General features: G+C 35.0%; 1 protein-coding gene across 1 annotated transcript in view; it reads right to left on the reverse strand.

Annotated features, from left to right (window-relative positions):
* The window catches only part of LOC114692539 (triadin-like), a 126460-nt gene that overhangs the window by 73539 nt on the left and 27363 nt on the right, over positions 1 to 25558 (reverse strand). The window contains exon 2 of the mRNA XM_028868347.2: positions 2849 to 3058. Within this exon, the coding sequence (XP_028724180.2) occupies positions 2849 to 3058 (210 nt within the window). The remainder of the gene's footprint in view (positions 1 to 2848; positions 3059 to 25558) is intronic.

Here is a 25558-nt window from a genome sequence, read left to right on the forward strand (position 1 = left end):
CTATTTCCTTAATTCCCAAGGCCAAGCTCAAAAAAGTTTCCATTAAATGAAATGAAATTATATACATATATTTCTTTACCTGTAAAATGTAACTTTAATCTCAAAATATCAGAATTCTGTGTTTCTTTAAGTAATATGACTCATAAGACTTCCTATATGTCTGATAGTCACACAGAAAAGAATAAAACAATCTTTGCTTTGAAAAATTGCATTTCTACATGATATAGTCAAGTCAACTGATATTTCTAATCCATTGTACTAATTCATCTAGATAGATGTGTCCACATAGTACTAGAAGAAAGGAAATACAGTACAGTGCATTATTCTTGTGATGTTACAGGATGCATTGTAAAAAAAAACAGAGTATGTCATGAAACATGAATAAGCCTTCTCAAGACAGAAGTGAAGAAAAATTTCACTCCCCGAGTGTAATACTTATGACAAATGGGTTCTTTACAGCTTCTTTAGAAGTGTTATTTCATATAATCCTATAACATAGATATTTTCACAATCCCCACTTTGTAAATGTAAAAACTGAGGCCAAGAGTGGCTATGTATGTGTCCATTGTCAAAGAGTTATCAAGTAGCATGGTCTGAGATAGCAGATAAATAAGGCACTGGAGTCCTCATTCTTAAGTATTAACCATCACACTAGCTCTACCAGAGCCTGGAGCTGGGGAAACGCCACTGTGCATGGACAGCAAGAAATAAAAGTTTGTGTTTTCCTAGGATGAGCAGATAAGAACGGTTGATAAATTGGACATGTGCACTAAATTACAAGATAAAAATGAAGAGCTCAGCCAAGGACTTGAATTTCATACAAAAGGCATTTGCTGTACTCAGCCAACCAAGAAAACATGACCTTTTCAGATATTCACATTATGAAGATGTCTTTAAGGATCTATTAATGGGAAGGGACTGGTGAATTTGGTACAAAATTTTATAAGTTCCATGAAAAGAGACACTAGTATTAAGTGCAATAGTAGATATTGTACCACTGATAAGAAAGCTCAGATGTATAAGTCATTTGTATTTACGGAGCATAGGTTATAATGAATTCTCTCAATCCAAAGAGACTTTAAAAACTTGACTGCAGGGTCTCCTTGTGGGAATGAATGGTTTCATCATTAATAAATGTAGGCATTATAAGGAGGAAGCTTCACAGTGGAGCTGTTCTTCATGTTGAAGACTAACTGAAGAATTAACCATCAGATAAAATGCCTGTGACATAGCACTTGATGACAGTACTTCCATTAAAAATATATCCTATATTTAAGTAATCTAATCTGAAAATGTAATTGAAGGTAGCTTTGCATTTTATAGAACAAATTTTTGTGTCTGTTTATGAAATTAACTTAGAGATATTAGATTGACATGGAGCTCTTCAAAATATATACTATAAAATGAGTTAACTATGATTTGTGGTCATATTTAGTTTTGAGTTTAAAGTAAATGAAATTATGTTTTAATGGAAAGGATATATGAAATACTGCAGTCCATTTAGACTTAGTAAAAGTGCAGTTTTCTAGAGTAATATAACAAATATTTTTTCACTTAAAATTCTGTCATTTTAAATTATAGATAATTTTCTTTTAAAAATTATGAAAGAATACAGTAAATGTATTACCTATTAGAGCAAAAACCTGTGGCTCTCATTGGTATTTTGGTCTTATCTCTCTGATAAACAATGCCAAACATAGTCCAACTACCAAAGACATAGCTGGCAGAAATCATAACATTCATGCCTCTGTATCCATAAACTCCAATAATAGACATTGATGCCTTTATGATATTTATATTACAGTTTTGGCTCAACTAGCATATCCATTATCTGGAACAAATAGTAAGATCTTGATAAGTAATTATTGAATGACTAAAATTCCATGAAAAGGAGAGGATTCCTGACTACATAGATTCCATTTCTTAGTGTCCAGATGCCAAAGATCCTACTGTCAGTGGAAGTAAAGAGAAAATGAGGGGAGGAGGAGAGAATGTGTATGAAGAGCACATTAAGATGACAATGAAATATTTTCACTAGTGGAAAACAGTAATGGGCATAAATCCATGCATCTACTCATGGAATATGTACTGAATATCCACATAATTCATTTCCTCCAGGAACTCATAGTCAATAGAGAATTAAAGTAAGTGTCAGGTGTGGAGGTGGATATATACAATTTCAACATATAAAATATCTTTGAACAAAGAGGTAAACAATGAATCCTAAGGTTGAATAGCCCATAGTGAAAATCTGCTTTTCTCACTTGCATTATTCCTGCTGTGCTCGAAACACATAATGGGCATGTGGACAATCAAGATGCAGTAACTCATTATGAGCAATTCCGGGAAAATCCTCTTGACATTCTCTACTTTCTGAGACTGAAAATAGGCAGGTTAGTAGAAAGGGCAGAGTGTGCCTGGAAAAGAAACTTGATAGCACATGCCAGTGAGCCTTAGAAATGGTTCCAAATATCTTGTTTGTCCAAAATTATTTAATGTAGTCTGTATTTTATTTTGTCAAGTGTAAAACCCATCAGTTGTTCTTCCTTCATAGTTGATTAACTCAGTTTCAAAGATAAATCTCCACCGGGCTTTTTAATCATCGTTTTTTTTATGAAGCTGCAGCATTTAGCCTGCATGAGGCTTTAAGATGAGGACATTGATTGCATTTTCAAATCAGTGAACACGGTCGACCAAGAAAGGAAATAGAAGAAACTGACTCTGGTGATTCACAGCATGTCTGCTTGTGTGTTTAACTCCTCACACTAAGTCAAGGTGGAAAGAAACAATGCACACCTTAGGAGAAAATTTGTCCTTAGATTTAAAGTGCCAGTGTAAGGCCTCTTACCTGAAAAGTTTTTGTAATCCACCAAGTCGAACATAACAATAGCAACCGCTGACCATGTGATGATCAGAGCGATGACCAGAAGCCAGGCTGCGGGAGAGCTGAAGGTCGTCACGATGTCTTCCGTGACAGTCCTCTTCAGCACCTTTCCAGGGGACTTGGGCACAGATCCATTTTTGTTGTCTATCACAGCTGTTGTTGTAGATGTACTTCCTAGTCACACAGCCAGAAAATAAAATATAATTCATAAATGAGCTTCAAATATAAGAGACGAGATAACACAGGCTATGTGAGTCTAGTAAACCCCTGCTATTATTTTCTATAGCAGAACATACTTGCAAAGTGCAAGACAATAATCCATAGCCCATCAGGACGTTACCCCAATCTCAGGACTTTATCCTGAAATACGGGGGTTTAAGTGATAAGTAATCTCCAGTACAATTTCCCATTCTCATTATTAGAAGCTGGGTTTGGGGGCTAAGATGCCTTTTACTACTATGGCCTCTGATTTGGGTGCTCTTGAAGTTCAGAAAGCAAGAAAAAAATCCTCTTATGGAGAGAATAAAAATTAATGATAAGTAGTTCAAATGAATGAAATTTTTCTTGATACCCTGTTTTAATTGCCTAAATTTCCCTCACTGATATCATTATATTTTGGTAGGTACAAAGAACTAAGAGTAATGTTGGAGATCTTAGAATATCAGTTAACTTGACTTCAAGAATCTATAACTCATGTCACAATTTCCAAAATATATGAGATAGGAAAGTTATAAACAAATAAGTTAAATGTATCATTTTAAGTCTCACCATTCAAAAACAACTTTTGTTAAAATGTTCTATTTTTTTCCCAATTTTCTCCAGATAGGGTTAAATGTGTAAATATGCTTTATTTGTTTGTAACAAGATATGATCATGCTTTTATTTGCTTTTAGCTAAGTGATATAGAATAAGTGGTAAAAATATTCAGTATAAGAAATCCTTTAAACTAGAAAATAAAGTATGGGCTCTTGAAACAGATCTGTACACAGTAATGCTTATGGTACAATTTTAATTTACAAAATATCCTTTAAGTATTTCAATTGAAAATACTGTATGCAAAGTAAACACTCTAGTTAATAAAATCTGAATACTTTTTTTTGTCCATAAAGTGGCACTTTCTCTTTCCAGAAATAAAAGTCATATAATTCTTTGACTACCCAGGGGGTAGTGCATATCAATGTATTGCTCAAATAGAATACAATTACACAAGGAATGTTTTAGGATAAAATGATAAATACGGTCTTAGATATTCAAAAGGTTAAAATGTTAATCAGAGGCACCATTGGTGAGATGATTTAAATAAGATTTTAAAAAATAGCTTTTGATAGATATTAGCAATAATATTGCCAGACTTCCTTTTAAAAAAGAAAAACTAGGGAGATGCATGCTTCGAGTTCATGAACTCAATTTTGTGGAAATGATAGCAAGGTGGGCTACTACTTTTAAAAACAGATTTCATAACCTGTATTTGAAGTGGTACTCAAAGAAGAAAAAAATTAGAAAGAATTCACATCATATCCTCTCATTGATTTTTGTGCCAAATCCCCATCACTCCTAATGGTAGTTTTGAAATGGATGAATGATTGGAGTACTTTGAAATGAGATTTAAGACCCAAGTGCGGCCACAAGTGAATCAAACCTTCAGAATAATGATTTTCAGGACAGTAAATGAATTATGAGTGTTTAGAAGTAGCCTACCTGAAAGTTGATATGTTGCTAATCTCCAGTATTTTAACCTCTGGAAAGCTTTCTATGACTCCTAAAGAATTGTTTCTGCACTTGAGATCCACTTGAGCAAGTCAATACATGCGGCTGCAGATAGTGCTGAGCCAACCTGCAGGGTGTCTTACCACTGAATGTGTGAGTTTCAAGAGATGGGACTCACATTTCTAGAATATTCATCACATGTTTAAAAAAATAGAGAATTTTAAATGAAACTTGAATTTTCTTTTTTCTATCAAGGGAAATGGAGAAAATACAAATTCAAGAAGCAATATGAGTTCACAGTTAAAATATTAATTTCATGGGTTTTTTTTTAAATAATTAGTAGAAGTTCTGAACTTCAATGTACTTTATAATCCTGACAATAAAACTGTGGTAGAATTTTCAAACAGATGAACATGATAAAGTGAACACTAATTTAGTAATTTCATTATCCTTTTTAATGTTTTCACGTTCACACTGTCAAATTTTCCATATAAAAATTAAGCAAGGCTCAAGTGCTATGGAAATGCATGCCGAGTGTCCAGCTAGAAAACAAGAAACAACTGGAAAGTAATCAGAAGGTTATCTTGCTGGAAGCATGTTTCTCGCCTTTGTCACAAATCACACTAAACTGTACCTTTCATTTTCTATTCAAATTTGCTACAGAAGCTACACAAAGCCAACAGGCAGAAAACAGAGAAGGCATAAAAGTGCCTTCCCTGACAGCTGGTCAAGATAAATTCCATGGACAGAGTGTGTATTCTGAGATTATTTAATGTTTGAGAAGCACATAAAGACGACAGGAGCAAGCTATTGATGTTCTTGGAAAAATGAGAGGTAAATGTTATTGAGTGGTTTGACATGGGCTTCACTTCTGAAAACTTGGCACTTCAGCACTGGAACAGAGAAGTGGGGCTACTGTTTGTGCTTCCTCCTGAATTCTAGTTGTTTTGATTAGTTTGATTGCCGTATAGAATCATCTTCAAAAGAAGTAGGGATCCGACTGCACAGCCCATGTGACTCTGTGCTGTAAAGCAGAATATGGAACAGCTTGTACCAGGGTTCCAAAGATGGCTTCACCATCAATCTGCACATCGAAGACTGAATCAGAAGCCTCCTGGCAGAAGTCACATAACCTCACTATGCCTTATTGATCGCTTGAAGAGACTGCCAACTGCACTTGCCCCTTTTTGTTCCTGTGAAGGACCAGCAATATAAGGCTTGCCAAGAGTCTCCAGGGAGACAGGCCTAGTTTACGCATTGATATCAGCAGAGCACTGCATTTTCATGACATAAAAGGATGAAGAATTTTGCATTTCAGCATGGGATGTGGTTTGTGAAATACAATGTGTTTCTTCAATATCTGGAAAGCAGTGGAGAGAGATAGTAATATATACTATCAGTGGCATTATGTGCATTCCTAAAATACACTGAATACATATTCTTAATCTCATATTAGAATGAGCTTGGTCCATTGGACTATAAAACTTATGAAAATAAGAATTTTCTAGAAAATCTCTTGAAAAGATCCTTGTACAGGTATAGTTGAAAAGGTTATAACTATCTGTCTTCTAATGCGACTAGTATTTGTACAATGTATATGTATCATATGGAGAGTTGGGATAAAATAATTATGGTTTCCTCTAAGTATGTAAAAACTAAAAGATATTAACAGGAAATATAATTTATGGAAATATAATTTATGGAAACAGTCAATAATGACCTATGTTAAAATAGTCAAATATATCTCATCAATATATGTGATATTTCTGACCCAAAATAAATCATATATTTTTAGAAGAACACAGAGTCTAGATGTGTGAGACACATATGAAATCACTAACCCTTTTTAAAGGAAGAGAATTGCTTTTGTAACAAACTAAAACCTGATTCTCCTCCAAATTAAGTTAAAGTCTCATATTTACATTAATATCATTTTTCATGTTGTTTGGTAGGGGATGATGAAATTATAGAAGACATTTTGGTAACTTTATCTAGTGAGGTAGGAATACATAAGTAGCTATATTTAATCTTATTTTATACAATATATTTTGATCATACTCTTTGCCTTCCCTCAGCTACTCTCAGATTCTCCATAACTCTCTAACTACCCAACTTTATGTTATTTTTCTCTCTTTCTTTATCTCTCTAAAAAATAACAAAACAAACAAAACCAAAAATAATATGATCTCAAACTCCTCAATACCCATCTATTTCTTCTACTCTTCTATTGGGTGATTTTTTTCTCTAATGCTGGGAGCAGAAGGAAGGCCAGTTCTTCATCGCCAACCGTAAGAACAACCCTTTAAACCAGGTTTGGCCATTTAGATCACAGTTCATGATTGTGAGAGGTGGCAGAAATCCTCCATGCCTCATTTTTCGGTAAAACAGTGAAAGACATTATTTTTCTACTATAAAGTTGTGAGTAGAGCCTATAGTGGCTCTGAAGTCCACCATAGAGAATCAGCTACAAGATGTAGAAAGACTCAGTATCAACCACAGTGTGGAACAATGGAGCAAATGGTTCTTAGATGTAGATGTGTGCCTGGCCTTTCTAGATACAGGGGTGTATACTGATAACTTCGGTTTTATTTTGGTGTTTCTGCTGCCAGCCATCACAAGTTTTGACTAAAGTACTTGCTTCTGTAGGGGAAATAAGATTCTTCTTCATCTGGTTGTACCATGCATGGTAACTGATCAATCAGAACATTCTGAATCCCTGAACTTTTATAAAAATGACACTTAGGTTTGAAAGGAAGTATTAGATTTCAGTTTTGTTTTTCAAGTGGCTGAGCGGCCATGGTCTTAAAGTGAAAAGAATTTCTTTGGAGAGTTGCAAAGTCAATTTTTGTAATTGAAGTGCTCCTAGAAACACCTAGAAACAGCTCACTGGGGATCTGATCAAGGGAGATGGAGAGTTACTCTTGCTACTCTGCTCTGAAAGGGTGGGCCCCCCAAAATATTCACTGAAAGCCCTGATCCTAAGGGGGGGGGGGCTTCAGGATACAAGATACAAACAAGTTATAAGGAGAAGATGTCCCTTAGAAAAGAGGCTCATCCATTGCAGCAAGTGAGCTTGGAATGGAATGGTAGTTTACCCTACAGAAGCAGGAAGATGCTTCTACCTGTGAAGAGTATGGGGTGCTGTTTGTAACCAATTTTTTAGAATATTCATTAATGTATTTAGTCAGTATGTTCTTTCTGGAATATAGTAGATATTTCCTTGTATTTTAGCAGTTGAAGTCCAGTTTTCCCTACCTCTTGAGATTCTTGTTTTCATTTTAGCAATTGTTTACTATTGGAAGTTTAGTTTTTCTAAAGTTAACTTAAAAACAATGATGAGTATATAATTCAGTGTTTTGGAGCAAAAAACTCAGTGTCTTATACTTCTGTGATCTTTAAAAATGAATGTTATTCTTATTTTGAGTGTTACAGATCTTGTAGAGAAATACAATGAGAAAAGCAAAGCTATAACCTACTAGGAACATGATAATTATAGTTACTACTAGATGCAACACTTTTTATACAGTAAACCACAATCCATACTTATTAGATAAAAACAATACCATAACTGTTAATCAGGGAAAATTTTAAAGTGCCATAGTAACCTCAAAATTTCTACATCTAGGAGAATATGCTGTCCATAATATCTTCTTAAGTGAAGTAACAAATGAGACTTTTTTTTGATATGAGAAAATGTTGAAAGGAAAGATATATTGTTGATAGAAGTAAAAAGAAAATGTCTATTCAGGTTTATCTCATAAGAGCTGGAAATTGTAAGTGGTCTGGTTATTATAGACAACTAGTTGGGGACTCTAAACATATGTAGATCAGTGATAAATTTCTCACCAATGAAGTACAAGTCCTTATATTTGACCTTGAACACTTATAAAATAGTAAAACAAAAAAACTAATGAGCTTTTAAAAGTAGTATATGCAAAGTCATTAACTAAGAAGCATACATTATTATTAAGCAGAAGCACTCTTTTCTAGGGAGTCAGTGAGAATTGATAACTGGGACATCATTAAGGTTGTACAATCTTCTAAGCAGTTACAAGTAGAAGAGGTTTCTAAAACCAGATGGGGCAGAGTACATGCATAAAAAAAAATAAATGCATTGATGATCAATTTACAAAAATGTGAGGGCTCAGTGTCTTAGTCGACTCCACGTGAAATAATAAGAACCATAGATTTAAACATACACTACATTTTCTCTACACTACATTTTTTCTGGAGTTTGGTGTTCTGATGCCATGATACGATTATTGTAAGGAATCCATTCCTGGCTGGCAGCTATCTGACTTCCCAAAGTGTCTTCAAATGACAGACAAGGAAAACAAAACACCTCTAAGTATCTGTTGCTATAAAAACAATAATTGTACTATTAAATAGCCCTAATTACTTCTTCTAAACCTAATTACCTCCCAACCACCTGCTTCCCTTGACCTAGTAACATCAGTTGGAGATTAGGACTTGAGCTGTGATTAAACAGGCGAAAGATGCACTTCTGTACATAGGATGAATCATCTGCTTTGATTTTCTTTTTAAAATGTTGTTAAAACTACTAAAATATTTTAAGCCTAACTAGGATAACTATTTGACTAGAACTACATCTTTCATGTTAAAAATAACAGTAATCATGACTGGCACCCCTTTCTATATGCCCTGAAGCCCAAAATCAAACTGTTACTGGGCACTATACATAATGACAGGCTAGGGATTTGGAAATTAACCAATATGACCCATGAGAAGTCCAATACACGCAAATTGGGTTCGTTTTCGGCAATTGATCTGTAAATACAGAAGTCTCAGATGAGAAGATGAGCATTTCGGTATATATCAGATGTCTGGGTGTCTATAGAAAGTCTTCCAAATTCCACGGATTTCATTTCACAGAGTCAGTAGCAGAGTTGCCGTTGTTGTTGCTGTTCTTGGCAAACTCATTTGAATAGTATGAATGCATAATCATTTCCTTTGATGAATTAATTTTCTAGTACTTTCTTTTGACACCTTTTCTTTCTCAGTCAAATTTGCACAAATGAGTTTGCTTCACAGAGCCCCAGCAGTCATCCAGCTAAATGTCCATTGTTGTTGAATTGCAAACCCATAAAAATGAAACAAAACAAAAAATCCTTGAGTAATGACATTTTATTTCATTTAGAAATAAATCCAAGCAGAAAGTTTCAAACCTATTAGCTTTTTGTATTTCTTTTTACTCTCATGTGTATTTTTTTTGTTTATTTTTCCTAAAGACATTTTCATAGAAACACACTCTTCCTTAATAATGACGTATACCTTGCTGCCTTTAGGCCTGTGGAGTCACATAACATTGAGAATTCATAACAGGTGTTCTTTACATCCAGGGTGAGGATGTTGCCCCTCCAAACATGTGAAACATTCACACTCTTTCCTTATTAATGAATTCTTCACCAATAAAGTCTTCCTAAAACTTCTGTTCCAAACTGTATTTGCAGGAAATGTTGATATGATGACTTCTCCCAACTGCCATAAACAACTTTCAGAAACTGAAGGAAATGCAGGAATTACTTGAAAGCCTATGCTTTTTGTAGGCGACATAAGCAGCAAGTTTTCTTTATATGTTCAAATGTAAGGAAATACATAGTGTGCTTCCTATTTATAAGAAAATTTTCATAAGTTTTCAGAAAAGCATGGCAATTTAAGGTTGTACTTATTCATATTATATGTAAATGAAAAAAGGAGAGTGTATAACTCTTAAGCAATGACATGACAAATTTAATTCTCTCGGGAGGTTTTGTAAAAACAATTATAGTAAACCTTTTTCATGCATCTTTAATTATAATATAAAATTTACTAACAGTACTGTAAATGATGCTTTCTACAGTTAATCTACAACTAATTCTATTTCTCTACTGGGATTGAAAATAGAACCAGAGAATTTCTAATTGACAAAGTACAATTTAATTCTTTTGGAGGAAATATACTTATTACTGAGCATCATTGTAATAGCATACTATTCACTTGTTTAGTTAAACTGGAACCCAAATCTTCATTGAATTATTTCAAAAGTATATCTAAAAGCGTAGCCCCAGTCTAGAGATTTTTCTTGATTCAATGAAAAATGTGTAATATGAATTGAAGAGATTTACTGTGAATGTGTGTGTGTTATAATTATTTCATCTACAGGAAAAGAAAACAGCTTCCTGTGCCTTTCAAGGAACTGTGAATCAGCTTAAAGCTCCTTTATGTATCTTTGAAAGACAAGGAAGATGTTCATGCCCATATTTCAATAAAGCAAACAACTGGGTAAGAATAGACACTACACTATGTCAGCTATCTCTAGGAACTCTCATAGTTGGAAGCAGGTTGCTAATACTGCACATATCTAGGAGAGGGTGCTTAGTTTACTCAAGTCTGATGTGGTAGGAAACTGAAACATGGCTTAATCATTTTTGTTTTGTTTTGTTTTGTTTTGTTTTTCAAGACAGGATTTTTCTGTGTAGCTTTGTGCCTTTCCTGGAACTCACTCTGTAGCCCAGGCTGGCCTCGAACTCATAAAGATCCACCTGTGTCTCCCTCCTGAGTGCTGGGATTAAAGGTGTGTGCCACCACTGCCTGGCTGTCTTAATCAATTTTTTAAAGTCCTCTCATTATTTGACCTTAGAAAGTGTTGCATGTTGCTCAGTCTCCAACATTGCTATCTTCTGTTTATTCCAATAGCCCTAAAATTGCTCATAAATTCTATGGGAGGAAAATATGTAACTCTGTCCCAACTAAAAATAGACTTTTCCTGGAGCAGTTATAGCTGTTGACACAGAACAATTTTTAATAAAAAGCAATGATAAAAGTCTAATGAGAAATGATTAAATTTTTTCATATGGCTGCCACATTCTTTGTAGAATTTCAGCTTTGTCTAGACATATTAGCAGTTATTTTATTGAGTATTCTGGGAATTATATATTTGCACCTCAATGGAGTAAAACTAAAAGAAAAGGCAGGTAAATGTCTTTTATAAACATTAGCAGTGTCTTCTGTCAGGTAGACTAGGGATAGAAATTCTCTTATTGCTAGAGACTAGGAGAAAGAAATGTTCCACAGATTCAATCCATGGTCAGATCATGGCACTGAGACAGATTACATGGAACATTGACAACTTATATCATTTCAACAGCTTTGAGTAGGTTTTGTTGAAGGGGGGGAAATGGCAAACTCATACTTCTGATATTTAAATTACTCAAAGCAGTTATTTCTATGAAGTGTGCCTTTTTTTAAGCTTTGTATTATTAAGCTTATTCAAGCATTAAACTGTATTAGTATCACCAAGCTGTAGCTGAATCCATGAAAACAAGCTTTAGTAATCTGGTTGCCTTCCAGCATGTGTTTGAAGAAAGTATCAAGCAGTCATACCCTGGACAATACAGGTTTAGGCTTATGCTCTGGAAGGTATTTGGCAACCAAAGTCTTTTGCTAATTTGTGTGTGTATATATATATATATATATATATATATATATATATATATATATATATGATAGACTATAGATAGATAGATAGATAGATAGATAGATAGATAGATAGATAGATAGATGATAGACAGATAGATGAGACATCTGGAATGTGAAGCATTAGAATTATTTTTTGATTTCATAACAAAATATAAATTTGTTCTTAAAACATTAAATAATCAAATTTGGATATGAAATATATTACTTTAGTTTTAAAGGAGCCTCTTTAAAGTTAGAGTGAATTTTTCTCCACATCTCACTGTTGATTGACTATGTCTTCTTTAAAATAACCTACAGATCATAGACGGAACCAGATCATGAAAAGTATGTTTTACACAGGTATTTTTCATAAGGATATTATATTTTAGCCTCCAAATTGGTCACAGTTATATCACTTTAGGTTCATATACCATTCTTGCTACAGGGAAATGAAAATCATACCAGCCAGATCTCTAGAAATGTATTTGATGCCCTGTGTATTTACTCATCATTTCAGAAGACACAGTGACTCCACAAGATCATGAGGGATGTGCAAAACAATAAAGGAAGCACTCTAGCTGGGCATGGTGGCACACATCTTTAATCACAGCATTTGTAAGGCTGAGGCAGGTGGAGCTCTGTGAGTTCGAGGTCAGCCGGGTCAACAAAGTGAATTCCAGAACAGCAAGGACTGTTACATAGAGAAACCCTGTCTTGGAAAACCAAAAAGTAAAAAAATAATAGAAGCACCCTATAAAGATAGTCCATCAAAACTTAAATCATTGGTAGTGGCTGATCAGTCATTTGGCAGATGTGAAAAGCTGTATCAGTCTGCCAAGACTGCTGTAACAAAACAGCACAAACTGAGTGAGTTCACACAACAGGACTTTGCTGCTCATATACAAAAGCCAGGGGTTGAAAACTCAATTATCAATGGAGTTCCCCAAGACAGCTTTGTGGCGAGAATCTCTTCTCAGGACATTAACCATATTGGATTTATTCATACTTATCTCATTGTAACTTGATTGCCTCAACAAAGACCCTATCTTGAAGGAAGTTCCCATACCAGAGTACATCATTTAACCCAATGAAGCTATAGCTGTAATATCTGGGGATGGGTCCTTTGAAAATTCACTCAATGAATTAGCCTCAATATTTATAATACAGAAATCCTTTAATGCTGAAAATTTACATCATGAAATTAACAAAAATATTTTAATAATTTTAGTATTATTTAGATAGCTTGTAATTAGTATTAAAAGATCAAGTTTACTCAATTAAGAAATAAATCTTGAAGAATTTCAATTTGCAAAATAATCAAATTATATTTTCTTCTATGATGGTCTGGAAGAACTGGCAAGGTGTTTCATTTGGTTAAAAGTGCTTGCTGCCATATCTGATGGAGAGAGCCAACTGCAAGTGGTCCTCTGACTTCTACACACACACGCACACACACACGCACACGCACTCATGAATGCACATATAAGAATATGCCATGGCTCAGTAACAAATATCAGAGTTGGAGTAGTAAATGGGGAGCTCTGGTTAGAGTTATTGGCAGATGCCAAGGACATAACTTAATCTCTCTGGAATCTGGTTAGCTTCTGTAAATCAGGAACATAGCCACAAAATGACCACGAGAAGCTTTTAGCAAATAATATTCTTCAATGAAAGCAGGGATGCTCAGAACATTCTACAGAATAAAAAATTCATTCTCTGCTAAGGTATATAAACCAAAAAACCATATAAAAAATATGGACCTATTGTCATTCATTATTCATTTTTCCCAATCATATAATCAGACAACTCAAAATCGCTAAGCCCTGAAATCTTCCATTCCTCTATGAGTAGTTTATAGTCTGAGACCAAAAGGAATTCACTAATAAATCATCTCTCCTTTTCTCCCAGTTCGGGACTCAGTGTTATTGAAAAACAGCCGTAACCACTCTAGTATGAATTATCTTTGGCACATGTCTATGCTTGCCGGCTAAAGTAATAGAGCTAAAAACACCAGATACTTGGACCACGTGATTCCCCAAGCTCAAAATATGGACTACTTGGCACTTTACTGCGACAGTTTGCCAATCCCTGCTCTTGAATCTGGAAGAGGAAGTGACACAGTAGACACTCTAAAAATTATATAAATGACTCTCCAATAGGGAAACAGTAATTTAAGCTAGCGTTTTATGACTATTAATCAGAGACAGGGCAAGCATATGGTATAGTGAAATGAAAGTGTTCAGATGGGACAAAGCTAAATTTAAGTCACACCTTTGCTTCTTAGTAACAGCTGCACCTCGATGCTCACCGATAAAAGCAAAGAAATAAAACTACCCCATAGGGTGACCATAATTAATCAGCTATTCAGGGGCACGACAGGTGCAATAGGTTTTAACTCTCTCCCTGTCTATTACAGACCCCCAATACCCTTTGATTTATTAATTGATAATACTAATAAAAATTCATCCATATAAACATGGCTGTTTAAAATGTCTCTCTGAGGGGAAAATTACTTCTGCTCCATCCATTCATCACTCTGCTCTGTTCATAGAATTCAAAAATGCTGAGATAGGGCCACTTCTTCATCCTGATGATAATTGGGGTTATATAACTGTGAATGTAAGCCCTGGGGGCCTCAAGGCTCATTTCTTTAAACAGACTTCACATTATAAAGTATACAACCAATGCTCATCTCATTCACAGCTATCATTAAAATAAGGCTAGTAGATACAAACTATTTAGAAGTGAATTTCTCCAACTACATTTGGAATGTCTACTGGGGAAGACAAACATTTTCATTCATATAGAACTCATAGTGGGTTTTAATGCATTCACAACCAATTACAAAAAAACCACACACTGCCATTTTGTTAATTCCTTCCACAATTGAGTAATATTCTTCATTATAAATAGGCATTACATCCCAAAGAGGGTTTTTTTTTTGAAAGGTGCTTATTCTGAGCACAAACATTTTTTCCTATTTTAATTAAAGAATGTTTTGAAGATTGGTTATGGTCTCAGTATGCCTATCAAAATCTTTTTAATTTTATGCAGTTGAGTTGTTATACAAATAAAACTGTAGATGTCCTCATGCCTTCACATATTTTGAATACTATCTACTACATAAAGAATAATAGACAGAAGGAAGCCCTTGGTAATTCAAATCTCAGCTCTTTCAAGAACCCTTGGATACAGCCTTGGGGAGGAATTCAGTGTCTGCGCCACATGCTTCCAGGAAATGTTTCCTCGCTGATCTCAGTTGTACCATAGTCTGTTGTAATTGCTTGAGAAAGTAGGAGCTATCTTCTGGGAATTGTACCTAGTTTGTCTAAATTACTGTAAACTCTCTGTCTGTACACACACACACACACACACACACACACACTTTGTACAGAAGCCCAATGAATACCAAGTAAATATTATTGATGTGTGCCAAGTCCTGTGAGGCACCCCATCATGAATATTTGGTGATGCTTTTTGTGTAATAGATACTATCAAAATATGCACTTCCTTAGAGGTGAGCCTTCAATGTCCTCTGTGTCATTAGTTCCATGTTGTCATTCCAAGACGTCACCCCATAGGACCAATGATCACAGCAACTGAAGGTGTTAGCCTGTAAAGAACGACAGTCTCTGAATAGTAAGATCTCCAAAAGGAGTAAGAAGTCAGAGATGTGGAAACCCTTTTCTGGAAAGGGTACTTGGGTTGGGTTTGTGGAGGGGAGAAACTTAGCTTTAGCTAATGACAATTGGAATGAATCAGTGGCAGTGATAAGGAGGGCAGGAAGTATCGTGGGTACTAAAAAAGATAGTGTATACCTTGAAAAGACACATGGGTTGATGGTTGTCCTCAATTATTCAGTTTCTTAGGCTTTCTCTTGGTAGAGGCACGTGTTGGAGGAAACTTCTGAATTTTGTGTTAAGGCATCTTAGCAACTCTAGTTATAGAATAGGGCTAAGGAAGTGCAGTATTCAATATGTAGACTTCACAGGATTGTTTATGTAGTGTTGGGAGATGATTATGAGCACAAGGATGACTCTGCCATGCAGTTTTGTGCACTACATTTAAGCTCTGGAAAGTAAGATTCTATCTTAGTTCAGCACAACTATTGTCATAGAAAGTATTTATGGTTCTTCCCACAATTTTGAAAAGACTCTAATAATCCATTATTTATGTTGCATTTAAATGAGTAAATGAGTAACTGAAGTTAATTGGGAAGTTTCAAATACAGATTTTTTTTTTAATTTTTAGAATGTGCTGCATTCACCTAACCTCTCCCCTTATTTTTCTCACACTCTTTCTGAGACATACCTAACAGTTTTCTTACATTAACAGACATGCCTGCCTAAGACAATATTTTTGAGATGTAACATAATCAAATTTAAAATCATTTATAGTAAAATGTGACTATTAACTTTTAACAAAAATGAGATGCTAAATGTTTTATATTTTTTTAACTATGCTGTGGAGAAACAATTTCTTAAATTTTAGGCAATAAAATGTCTACCTCTGGAAATTCTCAGCAATATGGGCCCATGATGAACCAATATTTTGTGAACAACGAAATAGTTGGCCTTGAAAAAGGTGAAAGGAACTCTAGAGGTGAGGAATAATCACAGATACCTGCTGAATACTAGCCACATGTTGGCCATAGCCAGAGCTCTGTTCCTGATTCCACAAAGGCTTCCATACTCATGAGAACAAGTTATCTTTGAGTCTGTTTTTAAGATGGTTTTAAGTCAAGAGTTTTGCGTTGAACTTTCCCTTTAATTTCTCTAGCTCTGCTGAAACCATGAGTGGCATTTATCAAAGCAATGCCAAACAAAGAAGAATGAATGTACCACCTGTGACAAAGTCTGAGGTGAATAGGAATCACATTGCTTTCAATGAACTTCTCTTTCCCTGCAGCTTTGGTGAGTCAGTCTTTGGAAGGCTCATCTTTCAAAATGAATCTCATTTCCATGTGACTCTGAAATGACAGCTACAGCCGAGGACAAAAGCTCACACTGGTATCAAAAGCAAAACAACTTCATGTTTGCGCTACTCACCCTAACAATGACTCCATGCTATTGGATAGCTGAAGGATAGTGCCTACATTTAATATAATCATTCAATGTAGACTTACAAAGTTATGCAACAATTCTAAATCAAATTTTGATTTTTTGGATGGACTATTTAATTTGAAATCACTTCTAATTTAAATTTCAGATATTTAAGACTCTGATATTTATTATTCTAAGATTAATGTATAGTAAATGGATAGATCAAGAAGCTATTGAAACCCAATCACAACCGTAATACTATTCTCTTGAACTCACTCCATATGGTAGTCTCTAATGTAGTCAGCACAAAAGAAGTTAGGAAGACATTATGGAAAAGAAGGGCTTTATAATTCTGTCCAATGTTGTTTTTATGAATTGTAAACCAGAACTAACATCACAGGCACACAATTGGAAGTAGAAAGGAACACCCTATTTATTATCTCCAAGGCCATTAGGGAAAATGTAAACTCTAGACTTTCCAGGATAACTCATTATGTGTCTTATATTTTATTAAATTTTCAGACCATAAGTGATGAGATGGGTTATATTCCTTCATTCCCAATGTTTCCCTTCCTATGTACCTGTTTGCTTACTATTTTGATGGCCATAATAACTTCCAGCTGTCTTACAAAGACATTTGATTATTTTACCACATAGATTAATATAGTGTGAATTCAGTTAATTAATTTATTCATTTTTGGTTCACTGTATATTTTTACATTCATGCATTTTTCATTTGTAAATATATTATCAAATCCACATTGATCATTGATTACGTTCCAGGCATTTTCCCATGTCATAAGAATGGAAAAAATGGACCAGTTCCTTGATCTCCCTCATTATATTTTTAAATAGAATCCTCGAGGATTCTTAAATCTTTTTGAGTGACACTCTTCATCTTTAACAGATATTAAATCTTTTGCAAAAGTTGTTAACTAGAAATGTCCTTGAATGTTTGTCTTGAAACATTTTATGAAAATTGTATTATCCAGAAGTCAATATCTTGGAAAAATATATCCTAATCAACCTTTTTCAAACGTTTTAAGCCTTCTATCTTATTTTTGAAGGCTACTATCACTGAGTAAATCTTTCAACTTTCAATTCTAGTAGCATGGACAGGAGATGGCTTCCTTATCTAAGAGAAAAGTGCACTATTACAAATTAGACACTTGAAGTCTGTGGTCCTTCAGTGTGAAAAAAATTGACCTTTTCTCATTTTCTATGAATAAAAATTTCCTAAAAATGGAACTTCTGAGTGAGTGAACAGTTGGGTCTCTGATTCTTGTGCCACCTCTTGAGCTTTTTTCCTTCTGTTGGTTTGCCTTGTTCAACTTCAATATGATGGTTTTTGTTTCATCTTGTCGTATTTTATTTTGTTCTGTTTTGTTGTAATCCCTTAGAAGTCTGTTCTTTTCTAATGAGAGAAAGAGGGAGTGGCTCTGTACAAGAGGAGGGTTGGGAAAGAACTGGAAGGACTAGAGGGAGGGGAAACTGTAATCGGGATATATTGTATGAGAAAAGAATTTCTTTTCAATAAAAGAAGAAAATAGTCATAAAAAAGGATATGAAAACAGAAAAAAAAAATTCCTAAACATATCTATGCTACCAGAAAACTAAAAGGAAACAATACTGACATTTAATGAAATTAGGAAGAACACAATGAAATATACTTTTGTTATAAGTAATTTACAAAGATTTTGATTGAGCTGGGAAGTTGACAGAGTGGGTAAAGTGCTTTGTGTCAAACCTGATGATCTGAGTTCCGATTCCCCACATTCCATGTAAAAGCAAGACACAGTAGTGTGAACTTCTGTGACCCCCTGTTGTCCTCACGGGGAACATGAGGTGGAAATTGGAGACGTGAAAAGCTCCTAGGTCAGATAACTTGATAAAGCAGCAGTAAGCAATGATCTCAAAACAAAGCAACAGGGGAGGGCAAACTCCTGAGGTTGTCCTCTGGCCTCCACCCACTTGCTGTAGTGTGCACATGTCCACACACACACACACACACACACACACACACACACACACACACAGAGAGAGAGAGAGAGAGGCATGAATGCTCACCCACATATACATACACAAATACGCATATTCATACACAATACACACAAACAAGCATGAATGCACACACAGGCAAATACATACATACATACACATACACACAGGCACATATGTGTGCACACACCTACACACAGACACATATATGCACACAGACACACATATGCACACACACACACACACATGATGCATACATTCACATCAACACACACATACACACACATGTGCTCACACACAAACAAATATACACAGACATGCACAAGCAAACACACAAACACACACATATACACAAATTATTTAGTGTCTTAAACATAAGCTTTATTGCTTTCAACATAACCAAGCATGAGATATAATTTTATTGGTTTCTGAAGAAACATTTTTACTTTAATGCAGCAATCCATCCATGAACATACATCAATTTATCATAACTTCCAACGTGCCTCTGACCAAGTACCATCATTACCTAATGCAATGAGGCTTTTCATGATCTCTGTTTTCCTATCTAGTTTGCTTACAGTATTTGTTACCTCATACTTACATTTGTGTAAGTAAATGTGCATCTGTTAAAAGATTACATGCTTTCAGTTCTAGGAAATTCTTTTTTACTGGAGAGTGTATATAGAATCTAAATCCCTGCTTTTCCAGTCAACATTTTTAAACATTTACTTTAACAAATTTACAAATAAGACGTTACATAGCTGAATTAAATAAACGCTCAAGCCCAAGCCCAGCCTGAGCTTGATCATGGCAGTGAATGTCCACACAGTAAGAACAGCAGTTTTGAAGTCATGGACATTTTCTTCGGGTTTTACACTCTCACGATTAATTACGTGCTGTTGTGAACTTATTGATTATCATTACAAAATAAGAAAAACTGTAACATGATTGAAATGAGGAAAACAATTTCCTCATGCCTTCTTTGAAAATTAATGTGTCCCTTTATCTACAACCCATTCTTTCTCATCACCTAATATTGCTCTTTGTCAGTTTCCTTTCCAAATGTCATCCTGCAGCTAGCTTAAAGCTATTTACATGTGTAAATATATATATATATATATATATATATATATATATTTGCTTTTAATAACTCTTCAAATATATCTATTAAAATAGAAGTATTTATCTTCATGTCATACACAATCCTTTTACACAAATGGTACATGAACACAGTGGGAAACAACCCCCATCAACATTATTTCTTCATGACCTGGTGCTTCTGGGAGTCTGCACATAACAGACCAAGTTCCTCTGCTTCTGTAGTTGCCAAAAATGAAACAGTCTTAGAAAATCTTTTAAAAAAGAATTTGAAAAGAAGGCAAATTTTTTTAAAATGTCAATAAGTTGTTCTTTAAACTGAACTGAACTCAATTACAGTACTGTTGGATTATGGGGATTAAATTATTGATCTATTTTCGTTCATTGTTTCATAATGTGTTTTTGCATCTGTTGTGAGATGCGGTCTTTAAACATTTTAAGTATGCCAGTCAGGAAATAGGAAGCAAACATGACTTATATATTAAAAATGACTTACAATAGGGGTTACATTGCTGTATGGACACAAGCTAAAATAGTCTGTGAATGTTGGAACAAGCTTATGCAGAAACTCTGAAGGAACCCCAAGAATAATAATTTGAAAACTATGATCATATACATATATGTTTTCTGTGTAGAGAAACTATGTTACTGACAAGACTCCTGGTCCTCCAGTTGTGTTAACTGTGTTTACAGCATGTGGGTCTACTGTATAGATCCAAGGTTTCCTGCGGAGCCTATAGTCTCTATATGTGGATTGTGTCTCTGTCTACAAACATGCTGAAGGTCTTGTTTCAGCAATCCTTTTTAAATAGATGTAGTCATATAAAAAGAGGGCAAGATACAAAATGATGCTTATTTTTTATGTTCTAGTATCTTCCATTTTTATTTATAACTTTTGGAGATTTTCATTAAGAGAAATTTGAACCCTATTTCTTGCCTTCTATAGGTTCATTTATATATATATATATATGTATATATATTTACATATATATTCCTAAATATAACCTGATGAGTCTGTATAATGTCACTTATATGTACGTATGTGTATATGTATGCATTTTTCAGAGCTGACCTTTTGATATTAGACAACCAATTGATGTACTCTTCCCTAGGAATACTATTTCTTCCACTTTCAGTAAATCTTAGTTGTCTATACTTTCAAAATAGCTTTGGGGATGGAGAGATGGATCAGTAGTTAAGAGCACTGGCTGCTCTTCCAGACAACCCTGAATCTATTCCTGTCACCCACATGGCAGCTCACAACTGCCTGTAATTCCATGGTCAGGAGATCTGACACCCTCTTTTAATCATTGCAAGAACTAGGCATGCATGTGGAGCAAAGATATACATACAGGAAAAACACTCACACACATAAAAATAGTTTGTACTAATAGAGGTAAGGACAAATAAAGGATAACTTTTATTAACTGAAAATGAAAATGGTGAAATTGATAAAGAAGACTCAGTGAAACATAATATTGAAATGTACAGAGTTTCAGTGCTGATTAATTTAAAACAAAGATAGTAGCAGTTATCCTTATAGATTTTTGCAAAAATTAAATAAGATAATGACTGGCAAATTAATGAGCACACTATGTATTCTCAGAATACTTTTGTTGTTATCATTATCGATTATCAGACTCATAATTAGTATGAGTCCCAGCTCACTCTTCTGTATAAAATAAAAATCAGATTTAAAAAAATCTGAGTTTTAAATAGTTGTAATAGTGAAAATTTTTAATAAATTATTTAATTACTTTGGAAAAAAATATATGTCCTCTTTTGCTTCATGTCTTCAGTTTGCTTCATGGATTGAAAGTAGTCTTACATGAGAAAATACTGAGGCTGTTAAAATACACACACTATTAGGTCATCATCATGAGGTGTCAGTGAATGGCATCTACTGGGTAAGCATCACTGTGTTTGTCCACCAGATCAGGGGACAGCATTGTCATGTGTGTTTCAACTCTTCAGTGAATGGCAAGCTCCCTGTACTTTCCCCAATCTGTTTTGCACAGAGGACTAATGCCCAATAACACATGAGCAATAATCATTCTGCCTTAACACAACTTATTTCCCATCAAGTACCCAAACATGGTCTTTGAAACATACAATTTTGAACAACTTTGATTAACCCCAGAAGAATCACAAGAGTAGCAAGCTTAGCAAAAATATATACAAAGAGTTTGTTCCTTTCACAGGAGACAGGAAAAATATTATTCTAGCCAAGTCAGGATTCACTTGTGTGGAGTCTTTCTTCTCATTTATTCAATGACAGAAGAGTCTCACTCGAACCTGATACCGAACAATGACCCCCACAGTGATCTTGGCAGAGTGCTAGAAGCCAACAAGTTCAGGTGCTAGGTGCTTATAATAAAATAGGGTGTAAGTCTACTTTCCTAAGATTGCTAAAATTGTAACTTCAAACACTAATAAAAAAATGACCAATAATCACTCTATTAAAAATCCTTCATGTATATCAGAACGGAAAACCTCTCAAATGTAGTTTTTTTATAGATGAGTTACATTTCCAATTACATGGAGAAGACAGAAAATGGAGAAAAAATTATTTATGTATATATATATATGTGCATAATACACATGTATATATAGGTATGATGTGTATGTAATCTTTATGGTATTCGTATGTGCCCGGCACTTTATAGTGTGCTTTATAACTCTTCTCTTCTATCACCCCTAGTGTCTCCTATAGAGGAGTTATAAATTGTTATGTCATTTCACACATGATGAAATTGAGAAACATAAAGGTTATGTAAATGTTCAAGATCATACAATAAATGAGAGCCAATAGGGAAAAAAATAAGTTTATTTACACTCTTCTTTGGCTGGAATACTTTTCCAAAAGCGTCCCATTCTGGTTTGAATGTGAAATGCCCCCAACTGGCTCATGTGTTTGAAAACTTGGTCTCCAGTTGGTAATACTAATCAGGGAAGTTTGGAACCTTTTGGATATGGGGCCTCATTGAGAAAGGAAGGCCAATGGGATGGGCTTTTCCGGCTGTGGTGATACATTGTGTACCCTAATAAACTTGCCTGAGGATCAGAGGATAGAGCCAGCCACTAGATTAGACATAGAGGTTAGGCAGTGGTGGCACACACCTTTAATCCTATCACTCAGGAGGCAGAGATCCATCTGGATCTCTGTGAGTTCAAGGCCACACTGGAAACAGAGCCAGGCATGATGGCACATACCTTTAATCACAGTACTGGGAAACACACATGCCTTTAATCCCAGGAAGTGATATCTGGACAGAGAAAGGTACTCACTCTCTTTAGACTAAGGATTTCATAGAGGTAAGAACTGGTGGACGGCTATCTGCTTCTCTGATCTTTCAGCTTTCAACTTGATATCTGAATCTGGGTTTATTAATTAAAAGACTATCTAAGATTGAACAACAGGGGGCTCAAGGCCAACCCTTCTATTCAGCAGCCAAGAAGGAGAAAAAAAAAAGAAGAGGAGGAACTGGTCAGTGACCCTTTTCCCTACCACCAAAGTTGCCATCCACTCCTGCCACCATGAATTCTACCGCTGGAGACTTTAAACACTCAAGTCTTGACAAAAATGAATCTTTCTTCCCTTACCTTGCTTTTGTCAGGGGTTCTGTGACAGTGGTGAAAAAAAAATAACCATTACACTGCTTATGTGTTACCATAATATATATATATATATATATATATATATATATATGCATAAATAATAGTCCTTTCCATATAAATGCCATAGATCTTATACATTGAAGTTCCTCTCTTCTTCCGGCTGCTCTATATCTATAGCACTGATTTAAAAATCACACACACACACACACACACACACACACACACACACACACACACGCAACTAGCACGGCAAAATATCCCTAAAGATGCAATAGTGGCACTCAACTGCTATTGCCAACAGCTGTCCAATTAGACTTAAGGGCCACTCAGCAGGAGAGGAAGTACAGCTGTTACTAGAAACCTAGCTGGCTCTCTGGACTGCCTAGGTAGTAGATCTTAGAGGGGAACCTTCTACTACCACTTTAGTGTGACTTCTAATGTTAAATATTTACCTTTGTATCTAAATATAAGTGTAGGACCCAGCTCTAAACAAAGAAGCTTCTCTTTGCAACACACAGAGACTGTTACTGAAAGCCTAGTCAAAATGTATGGAACTATTATTGGTGGGTTTACACAATGGATACATCTACAACATAACTCCTGTACATAGGCTCAGAGGATATCACGGAAGAGGGAGCAGAAAGGTTGTAGAAGCCAGGGCACCAGGAAATTTGCTGTCCTGCTATGAGACTGTGTCTCCTAATATTGACAGGGAAGCTTCATCTATGCTACCTCAACAATATGTCTGCCTAAACAAGATCTGAACAAGAATATTAACAGTAGATGTGCTAATGTGAAAGGGGAAAACCTCACAGGGCCCCTTCCTTAGACTAAAAACTGCAGACAACTAAGGGATGCTGAGAAAGAGAATCAGTCTTCACCCATGAAAGAGACCCTGATTTGGTTACCTAATACCAAGTGGTCAGATCTCAAATCAGATACTTGCTACACTGAATGGACACAGCAGTTGGTATCTATAAATGTATGTAACAATAACAATTAAAGAAAAGGCCAGAAGTTTGGGAGGGACTGGAGAAAGGTATGGGAAGAGCTGGAGAAAGGAAAGACAGTGGAAGGTTATGATGTAGTTACATTTTAATTTAAAAATGTTAATAAAAACTAGTGCTCATAATCATTCCATTGTTTGATAAAAGAAAGGAAGAAGGAAGGAAGAAAGAGAGAGAAAGAAAAAAGGAGAAAGAAAGGAAAGAAGGCAAGAACTTAGCATGCGGTTTGTTTATGGATAAAGAAAGAACATGAGAAATTTTCCATTTAATTAGGAAGAAATCCATATTAGAAATCCAGAAATAAATTCATTTAGCAAATTTTAGTTGCAACTGAAGAATACAGCGGTCAATAATTACTTCAAATGATTTCATAAACAGCTTTAATTTCTACTTGTCCACTTGTCTATGCAAGGATTGATTCCTTGTATAAGCTGGAAATGAAAAGTTTCCAAAAATACTCTAACAGGTGCTACTTCAAATAATATCTCCTAGTGTCTGAGTATTGAACTGGTTACAATAACGGAGCTGGAAAACACAGCCCAAGAGAGATGTACAAGTCATGGTAAGTGTCATCCTAGTGTTGCCTTTCTTAGCAGAAGTCTCAGCTAAAAAATCAGTGTCTTCCTGCCGTGTTACAGCATTGCTTATGTGGCCATAGGAATGCTATGATATCTGTTCACTCTTATTCCACACACATTTATTTACTCTGGATTCACTAGCTGTTTAAAATGTGCTACACACTTTGC

Source organism: Peromyscus leucopus, chromosome 8a, assembly GCF_004664715.2.
Source record: "Peromyscus leucopus breed LL Stock chromosome 8a, UCI_PerLeu_2.1, whole genome shotgun sequence".
NCBI classification, from domain to species: domain Eukaryota; kingdom Metazoa; phylum Chordata; class Mammalia; order Rodentia; family Cricetidae; genus Peromyscus; species Peromyscus leucopus.